Genomic DNA, 19,904 nt, shown 5'->3' with positions numbered 1-19,904 from the left:
TAAAGAGGCAAGTTTGAAGGAGAATAGTGGGAAATGGGAGAGCTCAGTACTAGAGACTTCTCATCGTGTGTGGGGAGAGTGTAATAAAAGATTCCTCAGAAAGGAAAGAAAATGGAACCCTCTGTGAGATCTAGGCAGAAAAGAGCTGAGCAGGGAGACTCCAGCCTAGAAGAAAAGTGGAGCAGTTCTTCCCTCTTCACTGTGCTGCCACCCGAGTCTCAGGCGCAACCTACTGTGGTAGAAGCACAGGATGAAACTCAGGACCCAAAAGGAGAGCAGACATGGAGAGCATGGCACCAGGGCTCTCCGAGAGACTCTACTTTCCTGAAAGTCTACTCAGGCTTCAGAAAATTCTATGCTTCGTGGGCTGGGGAGGTGGCTCAGTGGTAGAGCACTTGCCTTGCATGCATGAGGCCCTGGGTTCGATTCCTCAGTACCACATAAGCAGAAAAAAACAAAAGCCGGAAGTGGCGTTGTGGCTCAAGTGGTAGAGCGCTAGCCTTGAGCTGAAGAGCGGAGGGACAGCGCCCAGGCCCAGAGTTCAGGCCCCATGACGGGACCAAAAAAAAAAAGAAAATCTATGCTTCATGTTTGAAATGTGTACTTCCTGGCTATGAGCAGAAAACTTTTCAAGAGTCACAAACTAACCTCCCTATATCCATGGTTTTCATATCACCTTATCAGTTACTACAGGGAGGAACAGTATTTTTGTCCTCTATTTTCTGCTGTCTTTTCAACAGGGTTTGTTTTTGTACACTGTACAAGGTCAGTTGTTGGGTGAATGAATGTTGCATGACAGGGAAGAAAAGTAAAAGAAGGAAAACCAGTTCTTTGGTATCTAGAGGACAAAGGTCTTGGTATAGATAGCCTCAAAATGGAAAAAGGGTTTGGGAGAGACCCCAAAGAAACACTCCAGTGCTTACAAGCCTGGTGATATTCACATTTCTGTCTCTCTTATACTCTCCTATTTCCTGAAGAGCCATAGTGGATTCAGGTGTCTCATTCTGCCAATATCAGGCAATCCAGGAGGGCCTAGAGACTTGTAATCTTCATCTTTTCCTGGACAAGGAGCTGGGTTGGGGAAGAGTGGCAGCCAGTTGCAGAACCCTCCCTAGAGCTTTTTTTTTTTTTTTTTTTTGCTGGTCCTGGGGCTTGAACCCAGGACCTGGGTGCTGTCCCAGAGCCTCTTTGTGCTCAAGGCTAATGCTTTACCATTTGAGCCACAGTGCCACTTCTGGCTTTTTCTGAGTAGTTTCTTGGAGATCAGAGTCTCATGGACTTTTCTGCCGGGCAGACTTTGAACCATGATCCTCAGATCTCCACCTCCTGAGTAGCTAGGATTACAGATGTGAGCCACTAGCACCTGGCTGGCCCCATAGCTTTAAACACTCAGAGAATACCTGCCTGTCACCCATAATCCTGGAGCAGACGTTAGATGTAAAGAAGAGGAACCCCAGCCCAGCAGAGGGCAAGAGAAAGCCTAAGGCCTAAAGGTTTCTTAAGATTTCTGGTCCTAAAATGAGGACTAAAAAAATGGATACAGCAAAAAGCCAAGCCTGACAAGAGGCACCAAGGAACTCAATTCTAGTTGCTCACATTCATTCTGCCACAGGCTTAAAACCTTGGATGAGACAGTGATCAAACCCTATGTGCTATTAGATCCACCAGAATCTAGAAGATTTTTCTTGCTCTGCAACATTCTCCCTTCATGGATCCTGGATTCAGCTGCTAATCTCAAACAGAAATGAAAAAGAGCCACCCATTGTGGTTCCTGAAACAGCTTGGGCTTTGTCTGTGCACGGATATGAAAGGGTAGATAGCTATAGCCGGGTCTTTCTTCCCCAATGGCCTCTGACAGCTGGGATCTAAGCAAGTAGATGGTGAGAAATATTGAAGGCAGCTCAGTTGAATGGTTATGAAGACAAGATGTGGGTTTGGGTCCTGGTCTGATATTTACCAGTTGAGACACACTGGGGAAATTAACCTCAATGTGTCTTAGTTTCTTCATTGGTAAAATATATATTAAGGTTGTTATAAGGACTAAATGTAAGGCACTTGACATAATGCCTGACACCTAGTAAGTGCTCAATAAAAATGAACACTTTACCATTATTCAATTACAATACTAAAACACATTTTTGGCCAGGCAAGGTAGCTCAAGCCTGTAATCTTAGCCACTTGAGAGGTGGAGATCAAGGCATCATGGACTAGTCTGGACAAAAAGAAAAGTTATTGAGACTTCATTTGGACACACAATGGTGTGTACCTGTCATCCCCATTAACTTAGGAAAGCCCAGATAAGAAGCCTGAATTTGGGCCTGGGCATAAGAAGTTACTATCTGGAAAGTAACCAATGTAAAAGGGGGCTGGTGGCTTAGCTCAAGGGGTATAGCCCTTGCTCAGCAAGCATGAGGCCCTGAGTTTCACTCTGACTTCCCTCTACTTGAAAGAAATCCCATTATATCAAAAATGTGGATGGGTTGTGTCCCAGAGGCTGAGGCCAGGACCATAGCCATTCACATTTTCGAACAGTGCAAGTTCCTCATTTTTTTCTCCCTTCTTTTCTAAGTTGGGCTGATAAGCCTGGTTAATGGTGAATCAAGAGAAGAGAAACAGGGCACCAACTGCCTGGCTGGGATACCAGGTTACCAAACTTGCCTGCCCATTGGGCCATTTTCCCTGCTATCTGTCCAGATGTGGAGGAAGGTGGCTATAACCTACAGATGTGCTTATTTCCTCTCTGCTCTGTATTTTACATTAGATATCCCTAACTGCTGCTGCAGTGTCCTGTTCCTCAGCCTTAGATCCTTCACCAGGCACTAGCTTTACTCTGCTAAGACTGCTTGTTCCTTCCCTTTGTGCTTCTCCCAAATGAAGGCAGGCAGGCAGAATATTCTGCAGATGCTTCGGTGACAAGGTATGAACCTTACTCTATGTTAACAAGAAGTATTCAGGGAAAAGGAGAGGGATTATGAGGAGGGACCAGGAAAATGATGCTGACATTCTATTTAACATCTCCCCTCCTGCAGTACACACAAACACCACAGCCCCTTTCCCCTCCCTCTGATGGCTGCCCTAATAGCTATCCTGGAAACCCTCTCCTACCATTCTCAGCAAGTAGTTAATGGAATGACAGTGCAGTTTAGTGAAAACAACTCTGGACAGAATCAGAAGGATCAACCTTCCATTAGCTATATGACCTGAGGCAAGTCACTTTATCCCTGCAGGTCTTGATTCTTCCTCTGTAAAATGAGGCAGTTGGAATACATGAATTCTAAGGTCTTTTTCCATTCTATCATTCCATGCGTTCATCAGTGAAATGAAACAGAGGAAAGGACAGAAAGGACAGAATAACCCTACATAAGACATCCTGTCTTCATGCAGTCCTCTCACGCTGCCTCTCCGTCCCATCCCCGAATTTTACCTCATCCTCATTCTCCACCTTAGGGTTGCTGGCTGTTCGTTTCAGGTTGCTGCTGAGACTTATGCTGGCAGTGGCATCTGACTTAGACCGCTGGTGAGTCCTTTTGGAGGGAGACAGCCCTGTATCAGGAGCTGGGCTCAAGGAGGGAAGCTCCCTCTTTCGGTGAGCTGGCTTCAGCTCATCTGAGAGGATCAGCTTCCGTAACTTGGTCCCACGGGAGTGTCGTTGAGTGGAAATGTGCATGTCTGAAGAGTAGGCCCCAAGCAATAGGGCACACTGGAGGGAAAAGTTAATGCTCTGGCGACAACGGTGGACAATGTAGGGCTTAATGGCATCACCCACATCCTCATCCATGTGGATGTACATGTTAAGCAGCTGGGGCAGATAGAAGTCCACATCTTCATTGCGAAAGCAAAAAAGCCGGTTGCCAATGTAGGCTTGCACTCCAGGCTCCTTGGAGTTATACAAGTATGAAATGGCCATAGAGATGTCAAACAGTTTTGACTCAAACAGCCTCAGCAGCCAAGACTGTTTGGCTGAGTTGTTCTGCCGACGCCTTCTTGCTCCTTTGGCTGTTCCCGAGGCCACAGCAGCTTCCATCTCATCTTCCTCTTCCCTGATCTGGGCAGGTGGATCATCCAGGCAACGGATCTCACTGTCCACACCATCTCCATTGACCAACTCCAGTGGGGTGCCTCTGCTGGAGATGGCCACACCTCCGTGCAAAAGCTTGACTTTTTCCAGCACCTCTTGGCAGGCCTTCTGGGCCACCTCAGGGTCAATCACTGATAGTTCCCCGACCCCCTCCGTGATGACGCTTAGCAAGGAGCCCCCATTATTCCCTGGTGGGCTAGAAGTAGGCTCAGAAGTTGGCTTCAGGGGGGCAGGCTCCACTACCATGTCTCCCATGGCTACAGCCAGACTTCGAGCTTCCAAGCTAGAGCAGGGTGGAGGGAGAAAGGAACAGAAAGGGAGACGTACACATACTGGTTAATGGTGTCATCCACAGGTCTTCGCTTTGTCATGAAACCTCACCCAGCATCTCCTCTTTCTGTCTTCCTGGACTCCTCCCAAATCATAGGAAAAGTCATCTACCAGGAGCTTGTATCACTATATCCACTTCCAATCACCCTATTATTTTTTCTCTCTGCATTAGTTACTCACCTTGGCCTCACTTCTCAGCTTGTACTTGCAAAATGTTATGTTATGTTAGGTTTTTACAAACATAAATATCACAGGTATACTGGGAAGCAATTCTTCTCTTATTCCCTGTCTTTAACTCTGTAAATTCTTTTTTTCTTTTTTTTTTGTCGGCCGTGAGGCTTGAACTCTGGGCCTGGGCGCTGTCCTTCAGCTCTTCAGCTCAAGGCAAGCCCTCTACCACTTGAGCTACAGCGCCACTTCCGGTTTTCTGGTGGTTTATTGGAGATAGGAGTCTCACGGTCTCTCCTGCCCGGGCTGGCTTTGAACCGCGATCCTCAGATCTCAGCCTCCTGAGTAGCTAGGATTACAGGCGTGAGCCACCAGCGCCCGGCTCTTTTTTTCTTTTTCTTTTTTGGTCGGTCGTGGGCCTCACCTCTGGGCCTGGGTGCTGTCCCTCAGCTCTTCAGCTCAAGGCTAGTGCTCTACCACGTGAGACACAGCGCCACTTCCGGCTTTTTCTGCTTATGTGGTTCTGAGGAATCGAACCCAGGGCCTCATGCATGCAAGGCAAGCGCTCTACCACTAAGCCACCTTTCCAGCCCCTCTGTAAATTTCTTTGTACCTCTTCCTCATCATGTATCTCCCTTCAAATGTTTGCATAACCCTTTTCTTTTTCTATTCAAATTTAATTTCCTATTCATATACATTCCACACTCAGGTCCTAGGCATCTCATCTTTACTTAGAATTAAAGTCTTGATATATTTTCCTAGTTACAGATACTCTCTTACCTTTTGTCTTTAAACTCAAAGTTTCCAGTAAATAAGGGCCAACAAATACTATACTATACTTTGCTTATAAGAAAACAGCTCTGCTGGGCGCTGGTGGCTTACACCTGTAATCTTAGCTATCAGGAGGCTGAGATCTGAGGATCACAGTTTAAAGCCATCCTGGGCAGGAAAGTCCATGAGACTCTTTTTTTTTTTTTTTTTTGGGGGGGGGGGTCCTCCGGTTGTGGGGCCTGAACTCTGTCCCTCAGCTCTTCAGCTCAAGGCTAGCACTCTACCACTTGAGCCACAGCGCCACTTTCGGCTTTTTCCTTTTTTTTTGCTTATGTGGTGCTGAGGAATCGAACCCAGGGCCTCAGGCATGCAAGACAAGTGCTTTACCACTGAGCCACCTTCCCAGCCCCCTCTTATCTTCAATAAAAACCACTGAAAACTGGAAGTGGAGCTGTGGCTCAAGTGGTAGAGAACTTGCTTTGAGCTGAAGAGCACAGGGACAGCGCCCAGGCCCAGAGTTCAATCCCCATGACTGACCAAAAAAAAAAAAGAAAGAAAGAAAGAAAAAGGAAGGGCTGGGAAGGTGGCTCAGTGGTAGAGTGCTTGCCTTGCATGCCTGAGGCCCTGGGTTCGATTCCTCAGCACCACATAAGCAAAAAAAAGGAAAAAGCCGGAAGTGGCTGTGGCTCAAGTGGTAGAGCGCTAGCCTTGAGCTGAAGAGCTGAGGGACAGCGCCCAGGCCAGAGTTCAGGCCCCACAACTGGACCCCCCCCCAAAAAAAAAAAAAAAAAGAAAAAGAAAACAGCTCTAAAGCCACCATCACCAACCCTTCAAAAGCTGTATAAGCCAGGCGCGTATGGCTCACGCCTGTAATCCTAGCTACTCAGGAAGCTGAGATCTGAGGATCAAGGTTCAAAGACAGCTGGGAAGGAAAGTCTGTAAGACTCTTATTTCTAATTAATCACAGAAAAAGCTGAAAGTAGGGCCCGTGGCTAGAGTGGTAGAGTGTTAGCCTTGAGCAAAAGGAGCTCAGGGACAGTGCCCAGGCCCAGAGTGTAAGCCCCAGGAGGGAGGAAAAAGCTGTACAAATTCACTGTCTGGCTTCATAGCTCTTCTTCAGTGTGGTGACAACTGAAGGACGGTGGGAAGAACCCTGGACTTGGTAACAACTATGCTGGGGTTCAAAATCCTTTCTATAAAATGTAAAGTTATGCAAGCCATGTGTCTTCTGAGTTTCCATTTGCTCAACTGCCAACAGGGAAAATAAACTACTTCTCACTGTTACTGTGTAAAAGCAGTAAGTTCATGTCACTGCAAGGATTTAGCACAGTCCCTGGCACACAGTGGAACGCAAATGCTAGTTGAAGCCTGGCATATACCTGTACCAGTTGTTCAGGAGGCAGTGATTAGGAGAAAAACAATTTGAAGCCAGAAAAAAAACAAAAAAGTTGGTGAGACCCTCATCTCAATAAATAGGCCAGACATGGTAATTCAAAACTGTGATCCCGACTATAGGAGGCAAAGGTAGGAGGACTATGGTCCCAGGCTGGCTTCAGGCAAAGATGCAGCCAATGCTACCCCAAAATAGCTAAAGCAAAAAAGGGCTAGTAGTGTAGCTCATGTGATACAGTACCTGTATAGCAGGCATGTAGACCTGAGTTTCAATCCAATACTACCACACACACACACACACACACACACACACACACAAACACACACACACACAAAATGCTAGTTGAATCCTAACTACTCACAAGCTCAGTCAACAGTAAATGTGTGTGTGTACATGCTTATATTATTTTATAGAAGTGAATTATGCCAGGTGCCAGTAACTCATGCACATAATCCTATCTATTTAGAAGTCTAAATTCTGAAAACTACAGTTCAGAACCAGCCCGGACGCTGTCCCTTAGCTCTTCAGCTCAAGGCTAGCGCACTACCACTTGAGCCACAGCGCCACTTTCGGCTTTTTCCTTTTTTTTGCTTATGTGGTGCTGAGGAATTGAACCCAGAGCCTCAGGCATGCAAGGCAAGTGCTCTACCACTGAGCTACCTTCCCAGCCCTCCAGGAAACTCTTATCTTCAATTAACCACTCAAAAACCAGAAGTGGGTGCTGTGGCTCAAAGTGATATAGCAGTAGCCTTGAACAAAAGTAAGTAGGGACAGCGCCTAGGCCCTGAGTTCAAGGCCCAAGACCAACAAAAAATAAATAAATAAAAAATGTACCATAAAGGTAATGTACAGAGGGGTTATAGTTACATAAGTCAGGTAAAGAGTATTTCCTTTTTTTTTTTTTTTGGTCAGTCATTGGGCTTGAACTCAGGGTCTGGGCACTATTCCTGAGCCTCTTTGTGCTCAAGGCTAACACTGTATCACTTTGAGTCACCACCCACTTCCAATTTTCTGGTGGTTAATTGCAGATAAGAGTCTCAGTACCTTCCTGGACAGGCTGGCTTTGAACTATAATACTCAGATCTCAGACCCCTGAGGAGCTAGGACAATAGGTGTAAGCTATCAGTCCCTGGCAAAAGTATTTTGTTTTGCCGGGCGCTGGTGGCTCACGCCTGTCATCCTAGCTACTCAGGAGGCTGAGATCTGAGGATCGCGGTTCAAAGCCAGCCCGGGCAGGAGAGACCGTGAGACTCCTATCTCCAATAAACCACCAGAAAACTGGAAGTGGCGCTGTAGCTCAAGTGGTAGAGCACTCGCCTTGAGCTGAAGAGCTGAGGGACAGCGCCCAGGCCCAGAGTTCAAGCCCCACGACCGACAAAAAAAAAAAAAAAAAAAAGTATTTTGTTTTCTGGACAATGTTGCCCCTTCCCTCACTCTCTCCCACTTGTACCTTTTTTTTGGTCAGTCATAGGGCTTGAACTCAGGGCCTGGGTGCTGTCCCTGAGCTTTTCTGCTCAAAGCTAGAGCTCTACCAATTTGAGCTACAGCTCCATTTCCAGTTTTCTAGTGGTTTGTTGGAGATAAGAGCCTCACAGACTTTCCTGCCCAAGCTGGCTTTGAATCATAATCCTCATATCTCAGCCTCCTGAGTAGGTAGGATTACAGGCATCAGCTACCAGAGCCTGGCTCCACTTATAACTCTTTTATAGTTTTTTTGTTTTGATTTTGGTCATGGGGCTTGAACTCTGGGCCTGGGCGCTGTCCCTCAGCTCTTAGCTCAAGCTAGTACTCTACCACTTGAGCCACAGCACCAGTTCTGGTTTTCTGGTGGTTTATTAAGAGATAAAAGAGTCTCATGGACTTTCCTGCCTGGACTTTCCTGCCCGGGCTGGCTTTTAACAGCAATTCTCAGATCTCTGCCTCCAGAGTAGCTAGGATTACAGGTGTGAGTCACTGACACCCAGCCAACTCTTTTAAAACATTTATGATGATAGCTTTCTCCTGACCCAATGTCATCACATACTCCACGTACTAGAGGCAAAAAGAAATCAGGTTAAGACTTGTAGATCTAGAAGTTCTGTTTGTTTTTGTGTGTAGGCTGGACCTGGGGCTTGAACTCAGGGCCCAGGCACTGTCCCAGAGCTTCTTTTGCTCAAGGATAGGATTCTACCACTTGAGCCACAGCTCCACTTCTAACTTTTTTGGTAGTTTATTGGAGATAAGAGTCTCATGGTCTTTCCTGCCTCTATTAGCTTTGAACCATGATCCTCAGATATTAGTTTCCTGAGAAGCTAGGATTATAGATGTGAGCTACCTAGCGCCCAGCTTGTTATGTTTTAGAGACAGAATTTTACTTATATAATCTAGGATTGCCTTGTGCTCATAATCCTTCTGTTTCCTCATAGCCTCTTGATTGTGAGGAATATAGCTGTGTATCACCCATATCTGGCTCATGGGTCTAGATAGTGCTTTCTGATAGTACTAGGGTTTGAACTCAGGGCCTTGTGATTGCTAGACAGGTGCTTTGCTGCTTGAGCCACCTCTAGTCCTAGAAGTCTTTTTTTGTTTTGTTTTGGTTTTTTTGGGTCCGGTCATGGGGCCTCAACTCTGGGCCTGGGCGCTGTCCCTCAGCTCTTCTGCTCAAGGCTAGCACTCTACCACTTGAGCCACAGCGCCACTTCCGGCTTTTTTCTTTTTGCTTATGTGGTGCTGAGGAATCGAACCCAGGGCCTCAGGCATGCAAGGCAAGCACTCTACCACTGAGCCACCTTCCCAGCCCCTAGTCCTAGAATTTTTTTTTTGGGGGGGGGTCCGGTCATGGGGCTTGAACTCTGGGCCTGGGGGCTGTCCCTCAGCTCTTCAGCTCAAGGCTAGTGCTCTACCACTTGAGCCACAGCCCCACTTCTGGCTTTTTCTTTTTGCTTATGTGGTGCTAAGGAATCGTACCCAGGGCCTCAGGCATGCAAGGCAAGCGCTCTACCACTGAGCCACTTTCCCAGCCCCTAGTTCTAGAATTTTTAAAGACTAGGGAGGCACAAAAATCATTACTCAGAACTCTCTAGAGGGACTCACAACCAGACCCCCCCCCCAAAAAAAAAAAGATACACTTGTGAATCATAACTGTAATCACTACTCAAGAGGCTGAAATAAAAAATAAAATAAGATTCACTTCAGAACGTGACCAAGGGGAGATAAGCAAGATAAAGCTGGAAATGTAGGTGATTTCCAAGATCAGTGACACCACTTTTGGTGCTGGTGACTCAGGATGCCTATACTTTGAATAGGCACATAGATTCTTTGGGTCACTCTGGAAACGCCTATTTTCTACCACTACCCTTCTAGTGCCTCTTTCTCAAAATATGGAAATGTTAGTCAAGATGATTACTTCATAGAAAAATAAGACAGAGAACTCTTATATTCCTCAGAGATGAACAAAACAGTCTATTAAAAAACAAAACAAAACAAAAAGCTGGGCACTGGTAGCTCACGCCTGTAATCCTAGCTACTCAGGAAGCTGAGATCTGAGGATCGCAGTTCAAAGCAAACCCAGGCAGAAAAGTCTGTGAGACTCATCTCCAATTAACCACAAGAAAACTGGAAGTGGCACTATGGCTCAAGTGGTAGAGAGTTAGCCTTGAGCTGAAGAGCTCAGGGACAGAGTTCAATCTCAAGACCCACAAAAAAAAAAAAAAAAGTTTGGGGCTGGGATGAGGTGTGGCTTAAGTAGTAGAGTATATGCTCAGTAAGCATGATACTCTCAGTTCAAACCCAACTACCACCAATCAATTTTTTTTTAAGTTTACCTGTTTAGCAAGAAGTTCATTCCTCACTCACAGTGAGACCAAAGGAGGATACTCTTCCTCTTAGGAGAGGAACACAAAGGCGAAATGTCTATGTGCATCTGATCATATAAAATATATTTATCAAAATGAACTTTAGGAAATGAAAACAAGAGGAGTTTGTTCTTTGTTGTTGTTTTTGTTTTCTTTCTGTCTTGTTTATCTGTCTTTGAGGGGGCAAGGAGGGGACACAGAAATGGAGGAATAAAGGGTGAACAAATGCAGCAGTGGTACTCACTAGAGACTATGTTGAAAATGAATTACACAACTCATGGGTGGGGATTAGAGGGGAACACTGGGAAAGAGTGAGGGAAGGGGTGACATGGTCCAAAAAGAAATGCTCTCTTAATCTGACTTCTGTAACTGTAACCTCTCTGGCACATGATCTTCATGATAATAATTTTTTTAATTGGAAAAAAAAAGTTCATTCCTGGATTTAATTTCTCTGATGTAGTTTGCGCTTGGTATTAGCAAGAAGGCAACAACTCTTTTACTATGCTCTCCTAAAATTAGGTAGTGTCCTCTGAGCGGTAGAACCAGCATGGCTGCCTCTGTGAATCTGTCTCTACTCACAACTATGTGTTGCACAGGAATAAGAAGAAGGAAGCTTTAATCATTCCCAGCCACACCTTTCTTTGTAGGGCACTCTCCTCAGAGGGCCACTTTAATTCAACTGGGACCTTTACCTTTTAGGTCTGCTTAGAAACTCATGTGCTAGCTGTAATCATCCTATATAAACAACTCTTTTTCTCAGTATCTCTATACTTGTCACATCCTTCTCTTTTTCTCTACTTCAGAGACTGCTAGGTCAACAAAAACTTCAAGATGTCCACTGTTCAAAACTTAAAAGTTTGCTTAGCCTCAGATTTGATCCTCAGCACACAAAAGAAAAACAACAAATATGCCAGTGGTGGCTCACTCCTTTCATTCTAGCTGCTCAGAAGGCTGAGATCTAAGGATTGCAGTTCAAATCCAGATCAGAGACAAGGATGTCTATAAGACTCTTATCTCCAGTTAACCACCAAAAAGCAAGAACTGGAGCTGTGACTCACGTGGTAGAGTGGCAGCCTTGAGCGAACGAGCTAAGGGACAGTGCCTAGGCCCTGAGTTCAAATCCCGGTACTGGCACAAAAACAAACCAAAAAACTTAGACATGGTCCTCAGCATCAATTCACTTATTGTTAAGAATAAGAGAAGGGCACAAGTATATCATGCTTGTAATTCTAGATACTCAGAAGTCTGGGATCTAAGGATTGCAGTTTCAAGCCAGCCCCAGCAGGAAAGTCCATGAGACTTTTAGCCGCAATAAACCTCTAAAATGCTGGAAGTGGAGCGCTGTGGCTTAAGTGGTAGAGCACTGACCTTGAGCAGAAAAGCTGAAAAGCAGAGCCCAGACCCTGAGTTTAAGTTTAAGCCCTAGTACTCGTACACATGTACATGTGTACGCACACACACACACACATACACGCAAACACAGAGTAAAGGAAAATTCAAACCATTAGCATGAAGCAACTTCTATAGTCCTCAAGGACCAAACAACTCCACACTTAACTGGGAAGCCTGGGGGAACTCTCCTTCTACATGGCATGAGAGGGGAACTTGGGGTGGGGGGTGGGGGGAAGGGAGCCTCCTTTGACTTAGCCTAACAGCTGGCTCCTAAGAAGGGTAAAATAAGAAGCCGGGCGCCAGTGGCTCACGTCTGTAATCCTAGCTACTCAGGAGGCTGAGATCTGAGGATCGCAGTTCAAAGCCAGCCTGGGCAGGAAAGTCCATGAGCCTCTTATCTTCAATAAACCACTAGAAAACTGGAAGTGGCACTGTGGCTCAAGCAGTAGAGCACTCGCCTTGAGCTGAAGAGAACAGGGACAGCGCCCAAGCCCAGAGTTCAAGCCCCATGATTGACCAAAAAAAATAAGAAACAAGGGAGTGTTCACAACTATGCCTTGTGGCTTAGGTCTAGGCAAGGTAGGAAATCCAGTCTCAGCACCAGGGATTATTATAGGGCAGAGAGAGAGCAGCAGCTAGAGACTGAACATACGTATTCTGTGGGACTGAGCAGTTAAGTACATGTCTGCAAAAGGGAATTCTACCACTTAACCTAGCTTCCTGATCCTCAGCCTCAAAAGACTGGCAAATAACCTTCTACTGCCTTCTACTAAACAACTTACTGAACTGGTCTTTCTCAAGACAAGATGGCAAAGAGTCCCAAATCAAACCCCTGCCTTAGTTAATCACCATTCTTCTCTTCAAATCTTTTTCTATGGACTTGATAAATATGAATTGGACTTGATAAATATGAATTGTTTTAGATCAGTCTCAATGTTTTCATACATTCCTATATTTTCACACAGTGGTCTCTCCCCGTCTCTGTTCATTACTACGTAATCAAGGCTAACCTCAAACTCACCATGTAGCCCAGGCTGGCCTTGAACTCCTAAGTCTCCTGCCTCAGATTCCAGAGTGTACTACTATAGCTAGTTCATAGAATGACCTTTAAGAGATCATTCTGAGCCAGGCATGATAGCACTTTCCTGTAATCCAAGCACTCTGGAGGCTGAAGGAGAATAGCAGACCGCCATATGGCCTCACCTAGGCTATCTAGTGAGTTCAAGGCCAATTTGGGCTATGTAGTTAAACTCTCTTCTATTTAAAAGGTCCTTTGAGATGGATCATGAAAGGTGAAAAAAAAAGGGGGGGGGGAGAAAGGTACAAATATCTTTATCCTAATTAGGTGGGTACCGACTAGGTGGTTAGTCAGGTGTGTAGCAATACACAGCTGTAAACCCAGTTAAGGTAGAGTTCAAGGTCAATCTGGGCTATAGAGGAAGACCCTATTTCCCAAGGGAGAGAAAGGAGAGAGAGGAAAGAGAAGAGAGAGAGGAAAGAGAGGAGAGAGAACATGAGAGGATTTGAGACTGTTTAAAGTTAATGAAAATGATAGGGCTGGGAAGGTGGCTCAGTGGTAGAGTGCTTACTTCGCATGCATGAGGCCCTGGGTTCGATTCCTCAGCACCACATAAACAGAAAAGGCTGGAAGTGGTGCTCTGGCTCAAGTGGTAGAGTGCTATCTGAAGAAGTTCAGGGACAGTGCCCAGGCCTAGAGTTCAAGCCCCACAACCGACAAAAAGAACAAAAACAAAAAATAAAGTTAATGAAAAAGAGGACTGGGGCAGAAGGTAAATGTAGAGCAATCGCCTACCATGAATGAGGCTCTGGATTCTAATCCTCAGTCATTCCCCACCCACCACCACACAGTACAGTTAATAGAAAAGAAAGTTCAAATATATTATTTAAATTTACACAAGTGTCTAAAAGAAGAAATAACATGATTGCATAAATAACAGGTATAAAGCCTCTAAAGTTAAATCCACTTTTGTACCAATGAGTCAAGAAATCTCAAACACTGGGCTGGGAATGGGGCTTAGTGGTAGAGTACTTGCCTAGTACACATGAAGTCCTGTGTTCAATTTCTCAGTAGCACATAAATGGAAAAAGCCAGAAATAGTGCTGTAGCTCAAGTGGTAGAGTGCTAGCCTTGAGCCAAGAAGAAAAGAAGGTCAGGGACAGTGCCTAAGAGTTCAAGGCCCAGGACAGAGTGCGGGGGGGGGGGGGGGGGGGGGAGAGGGAGGTGGGAGAGGAGAGAGGGAAGAGAAGAGAGGAGAGAGAGAGAGAGAGAGAGAGAGAGAGAGAGAGAGAGAGAGAGAGAGAGAGATTCCATATCACCTTAGGCTGTTTGTTTGGCTATTGAGAAGTTCCTCTCATGTCTTAATGTTTTAATGTCTAATTAAAACCTTCTCTCTCTCTCTCTCACTCTCTCTCTCTCTCTCTTTGCCAGTATATTGGTTTGTTGTTGTTTTTTGGTCATGGGGCTTGAACTCAGGGCCTGGGTGCTGTCCCTGAATTTTTTTGCTCAAGACGAGTGCTCTACCACTTGGAGCCACAGCACCACTTTCAATTTTCTGATGTTTAATTGGAGATAAAGAGTCTTATAGGGACTTTTCTGCCTGGGCTGGCTTTGAACTGCAATCCTCAGATCTCAGCCTCCTGAGTAGCTAGGATTTCAGGCATGAGCCACCAGCACCTAGCTTCAGTATGGTATTTTCAACTAGGGCTTCACGCTTGCTCAGCTTGCTTGAGCCATAACTCTACCCTGGCTTTTTGCTGGTCTCTATCTGAGATCCTCTGGATCTCAGCATTTTAAGTAGTTAAGATTACAGCATGAGTTACAAGTGCTCTGCTTCAAACCTTTCTTTAAAGAGGTCTCAATCATCTTTCCTTTTTGGCTTCAACGGTAAATGTGGAGAGAGAAAAAAAAATCCTCCATTTTCCTTATAGTTACTCAAAGCTAAGCAGTCAAGCAGGCTCAAGCCCCACCAGGAAGCAGACAAAGGCTTACCCAAGGCCCTAAAAAGTGCTAGCATTAGGGGAGAGGGCATTCCCAAGCTACAGTAGGTAGGGAGGCAGTGGTCTCAAGGTAGTAAAGTCAATATTGAATCAGGTTAAGGACTCTGTGCAGGGCTGTGAAGCTTGTAGATTCCAGCCAGACAGCCCAAGCCAGCTCTTAGAACCCCTGATGAAACTGACAGATGGCAACAGAAGCAACCTATATGTTCACCTTTCTCTGAACTGTTCCTCCCTTTTGCAAGTTCCAAATGTGCTTAGACTAGGCCTTCTCTTATCCTATGTTAATTACTGAAGGATCCTCCCAAACCTCTTCCCCAAATGAAAGAAAATCTCAGTTTGTTCCTTTGGATAGTGTTCAACGAACATATTCTCATGTGGTGTGAACCTAGCTGAGAAGGAAGCAGAGACACTAGGGGAAATATTTCTGGTTACGATGCTTCTAAGGAGTAAAGCTTCTTCTATAAAGGGTATGATGAGCAGACTGCACTCTGGCTAACTAGGGCATAGAAAAAGGAGAAGTGAGATGAAGTGGCATAACTACTTTCAGATGGGACTAGAACTGGAAGATGAGTGCAACTTCATGTGTCCTCTTCACAATCACAGGCCAAGAGAGATGGTATACAACTAGTTTCCAATCCCAAGTTCTCTTTCCTAGCCAGTTTCTTCAAAAGGCTTTTGCACAAACACTTTCTACCCCCAAAGAATCTGGATTTATGAGCAAGAGGAATGGCACAGGTGGTTAGCAGCTTAATGCACAGGGTTGACGAAAGAAGCAAGTCAGGAGCTTGTGTTTCAAACTTTCACTCATGGTTATAAACTGGAAAGACTGAGATGAAGGAAAATTCTCAGGATGACAAAACCACTAGCAATAAATGTCTTTTGTCTGAGAACCCAGAATGTTTTATAAACAAATAAACCAAGCCGAATTCTTCTCCCAACCCACATCCTGCTATTAGCCTATTACTGCATTGATGCTTATTGAGTGGGCCATTTTTACAAAAAGACCATTCTAGAAGTTAAGTGAGGAAGTTATATGCTGAACCCAGGAGTTCTGATTCTGAATGTACAAGCTCTTTCCATTGTCTGATTTTTTTTTGTCCCATTTACCCCCATCTACCCCACCCTAAACTTGAGCTCTTATGAAATCAACCAAAACTATTCTAGTAAGCCTCAATCAGTAAACTGATTCCCCTTGCATCTTGAAAGGGGGTGGGAAGACACTCTATTCTGGGATTTATTTAACACAACCCCGAAATAATCCAAAACAAAATTTCTCACAACCTCATTCAGTTTCCATGCAGGCCTGTTCATCCCTCCTAGTGGCTGCTCCTGAGTAGTCAACAAAGTGTAATCTGATAGGGACTTCTTCAAAACTTGCTCCATCCTCCAGAAACACCCTTTTGTCCAGAAAAGCCTGAGACAGCTGAGGCTCCCCCTCCTCCCAACACATTTTCTTCTTAGTTCAAGGTTTAGCTGATCCTGAAATAAGTGGTATTTGGAGATAAAGAGTGTGACAGAGAACACATAAAAGCCACAGGAAAAACAGAACCAATTGACACAAAGATCAGCAAAATCCTTGAAACTACGGGGAGGTGTCAAAGTTGGAAATGGGAAGGATCCAAAGTCGGATCTTTCTCTTAGGGGAAGGAACCTTCAGAGGGCTGGGATTGAGAAGGGGGAAAAGGAAGCTAGATGGCTCCAGGGATCATAAAACCCTCTACAGAAGGTGAGGGTTAAGGTCAAAGTAGAATGTAAATGGTACTTTGGAAATGATGACAAGGGCCCGAGATCAATGAAGGAGAGAGGCATGGGCAATTCTTGGACGCCAGGAGCTGGGTGGGTGGGAGACGGTGAGGTAATGACACCAGAAGCAGCCTCGGATAAGGGGGCTACAAGCTTTTAGTTCCAGAAAACGGGAACTCCGTGCAGAGGGCGCACAGATTTTGGTGGAGTGGGGCAAAATAGAAAAAGCGATAAAGGCGGAGTCTATGGAAAATGTTTGGGGCAGAAGCACAGATGACGGAAAAGGACAAACAAAGATGGACATTCTGGAAGGGATCTCAGGTGGGAAGGGTTCGCGACAGGAAAAATAATTAGGGACGGAGGCAATAAGGGTAAGAAGGTGCGGGGGGGAGGGGGTGGACGGGAATCCTCGGGGCCGAAGGAGGGGCTACACAGACGAGGAAACCAAAAAGCAGAGGAGGACCCCCGCCCCGAGAGCCAAGGGTGGAGGGCAGGGTGCAGCTGCCACCCCGAGGGCAGTTTTGTGGTCGAACCCAGGTGGAGGGAGGCTTTGCGGGACAGGGCGAGAGCGCCCCACCACCACCACCACACGGGGCAAAGGTGACTCAAGGGGTAGGAGTCGCTTACCTCCTGGGGACCCCTGCGGAGGGGGTGCAGGCGGTCGGGGTCGGGCTGCCGACACCGCCGCCTCAGCAGCAGCGGCCGCTCCCGGGTTCCATTGGCCGCCTGCGCTTCCCTGACAGCGGCCGCGGCGGCTGCACCAGGCCCCGGCTGCGGGGCTGCCCACGGCGCTGCCTGAAGGGGCCTCGAGGCTGCCTGAAGTTGAACCCTGCTCCACAGTCAGGACCAAAAGAATATATACTGATAATAATAATAACCACAATAATATTTCTCCAGCAGGTCTTGATGTAAGGTTTTCCGGAACTGAAGCCTTTCTTCCCGGGATTTGCTTTCTTACTTCCCCGACGCTCAGGACCCCCACCGATCCTATAGTAATCGGAGTCAAATGAGCTGCCCAGACTGTGCCTGTTCAAAAATAGAAAAGGGGGCGGGGAAAGGATATTTGGAATCTCGGGAGGGAGAGGGAAGGGCGGGGCTTACGGGGAGTGGGCGGGGCCAATGTTTGAGAGGCGGACCTGAGGCGGAGGAGGTTTTGCTCGACTAAGGAAGCCGAGAAGGTGGTTCTGCGAAACGAACTGGATTAGGTGGCCGGGTATGGGCGCCCTCTTAGGAAAGAACGTCTGTAAATACAGAAACATGTAAATACTATGTAAAGGAGGCTTTTTGAGTCAGCTACAGTTACAGGCTACTGTAATTGAAACCGGGGACTTTCCCTCCTCCCTAATCCTACTTCACTTCCTTAGTAAAGCGGACTCTGGGATCCATGCCCGAGGGGCCAAAAAGGAGACGGGAAAGACCGGGGTGGGTGAGGAAGACCGTCACCCTTACTGCTCTTTCCTTATTCATCTTTAAGGGCAATGCCACGATTGTGTTTCTTCTCGCTTCCGGAATGTTACAATTTCAGCGGCCGTGGTTCTGTCTCCGAAGTCACTCCCTGGCTGGGAGAGGTGAGTGAAATGATAAGGACGTAAATCCCTTCTTTCTAACGAAAGCCACCACGGCAAAAGACTAAATAAATAGACAGACTGAACTTCTGGTTTTGATTTTGTGTATTTGTTGATTCGCACTGATAATTGAGAGACTTCTTCCTCTTCAGAACCTCTATCCCAGTGTCTTTCCTAAGGGATTTAAGTAACATTTATCCTCCCCCCCCTTAGAATCTTACCTGATGATATTCTACACTGAGGGTAGTTATTTGGCATCCAGATCTTGGATGCCATCATCTTCTTTGCCACTGCCAAACTGATAACTGATATAACCTCTTAAACTCGTTTTTTTTTTTTTCCTTTCTGTTTAGAAGCCAGGCTGGTCTGGAACTCCTGGGCTTAAGCGATTCCCTTACCTTAACCTACTTAGTAGCTGGTGCTACCACCACATATCATCCACCCCAGGCTTGAACGTCAGTTTCTGTGTTTGCAAAGTGGATGCAGTAATATTAACAGCTCACAAAGTTTTGTGAGCGTCAAGAGAATACAGATCAAAGCCAGGTGCCAGGGGGCTCATGCCCGTAATCCTACCTACTCAGGAGGCTAAGATTTGAAGATCACAGTTCAAGTTCAACCCAGATTTGGCTAGCCAATTAATCAGTAAAAATGTGGAAGTAGATCTATGACTCAAATGATGGAGCACCAGCCTTGATCAACCAGTACTGGTTTAAAAAAAAAAAAAAGAATACTGTGGCTACCGTGACTTAGATTGTAGATATTAAATACTGGATATTATACAGCAGAATAATAAAAGAGGAGAGCACATTCTGAAGGCCAAAAAGATTATAGAAGAATAGAACTGGAAGTTTATTCAAATCATAAGTACAGGGCAAAAAGGTACACTAGGTGGAAGCAGGAGTATAGTAGTGAAAGACAAGCAGAGAACAGGTGCCAAAGACAGTTTCAATTTGTCATCACATCTGCAGTGAGGCATCACCAGTCCACCTGTTAGGATTAGCAGCTCTTGGCCAGTTTCCAACTAGTTGTTCCATGAGTATCAAGGCAAAAATGTTTGCTTTAGCCTAAAATGCCTCATATCCCCTTACGGGGTAGAATTCGCAAGGGCCACAAGACTAACCTTTTTTTTTGTGTGGGGGGGTAGTCAGTCATGGGGCTTGAACTCTGGGCTTGGGCGCTGTCCCTGTGCTCTTCAGCTCAAGGTGAGCGCTCTACTGCTTGAGCCACAGTGCTACTTCCGGTTTTCTAGTGGTTTATTGAAGATAAGAGTCTCACAGACTTTCCTGCCCTGGTTGGCTTTGAACCGTGATTCTCAGATCTCAGCCTCCTGAGTAGCTAGGATTACAGGCATGAGCCACCAGTGTAGAAAGAGATGGGACCACCTTTCAATAGTAGGTAGATATTGTTGTTGTTTTTTCAGTACTGGGAATTGAACACAGGACAATGAACACAGGGTCTATTCAAACTAAGCAAGTGCTCTAACACTTGAACTACACTCCCCAAATCCCCTTTTTTTAGACATTTATTATTTTTTTTAATTTTTTTGTTGGTCATAGGACCTGAACTCTGGGCATGGGTGCTGTCCTTCAGCATTTCAGCTCAAGGCTAGTGCC

The 19,904-nt window shown here is 45.8% G+C and overlaps 1 protein-coding gene and 1 long non-coding RNA gene across 6 annotated transcripts in view; one reads left to right on the top strand and one right to left on the bottom strand.

Annotated features, from left to right (window-relative positions):
* Positions 1-17,737, bottom strand: part of Pi4kb (phosphatidylinositol 4-kinase beta) — a 41,419-nt gene extending 23,682 nt beyond the window's left edge. Inside the window, exons 1-3 of one of the 4 annotated variants that reach the window (XM_042681338.1) lie at positions 17,354-17,737; positions 16,265-16,462; positions 3,425-4,361 (exon numbers count right to left, since the gene is read on the bottom strand). In XM_042681338.1, the coding sequence (XP_042537272.1) occupies positions 3,425-4,361; positions 16,265-16,269 (942 nt within the window). In that variant the 5' untranslated portion in view covers positions 16,270-16,462; positions 17,354-17,737. The remainder of the gene's footprint in view (positions 1-3,424; positions 4,362-16,264; positions 16,463-17,353) is intronic. The other 3 variants (XM_042681334.1, XM_042681337.1, XM_042681336.1) reach the window with 3 other exon arrangements.
* Positions 17,738-17,855: 118 nt separating this feature from the next.
* On the top strand, positions 17,856-18,377 carry LOC122109150. 2 transcript variants are annotated; one of them, XR_006147685.1, is made up of 2 exons: positions 17,856-17,939; positions 18,201-18,377. It is a non-coding gene; the product is annotated as an uncharacterized LOC122109150 (long non-coding RNA). The 2 variants fall into 2 exon arrangements; XR_006147686.1 differs by having other exon boundaries at positions 17,883-17,985.
* The last annotated feature ends 1,527 nt before the right edge of the window (positions 18,378-19,904 follow it).

The sequence above is a fragment of the Dipodomys spectabilis genome, unplaced genomic scaffold (assembly GCF_019054845.1).
Source record: "Dipodomys spectabilis isolate Male_0828 unplaced genomic scaffold, ASM1905484v1 ptg000069l, whole genome shotgun sequence".
NCBI lineage: Eukaryota > Metazoa > Chordata > Mammalia > Rodentia > Heteromyidae > Dipodomys > Dipodomys spectabilis.
The sequence above is the reverse complement of the archived record's forward strand: the minus strand, read 5'-3'. Positions and strand labels throughout refer to the sequence as shown.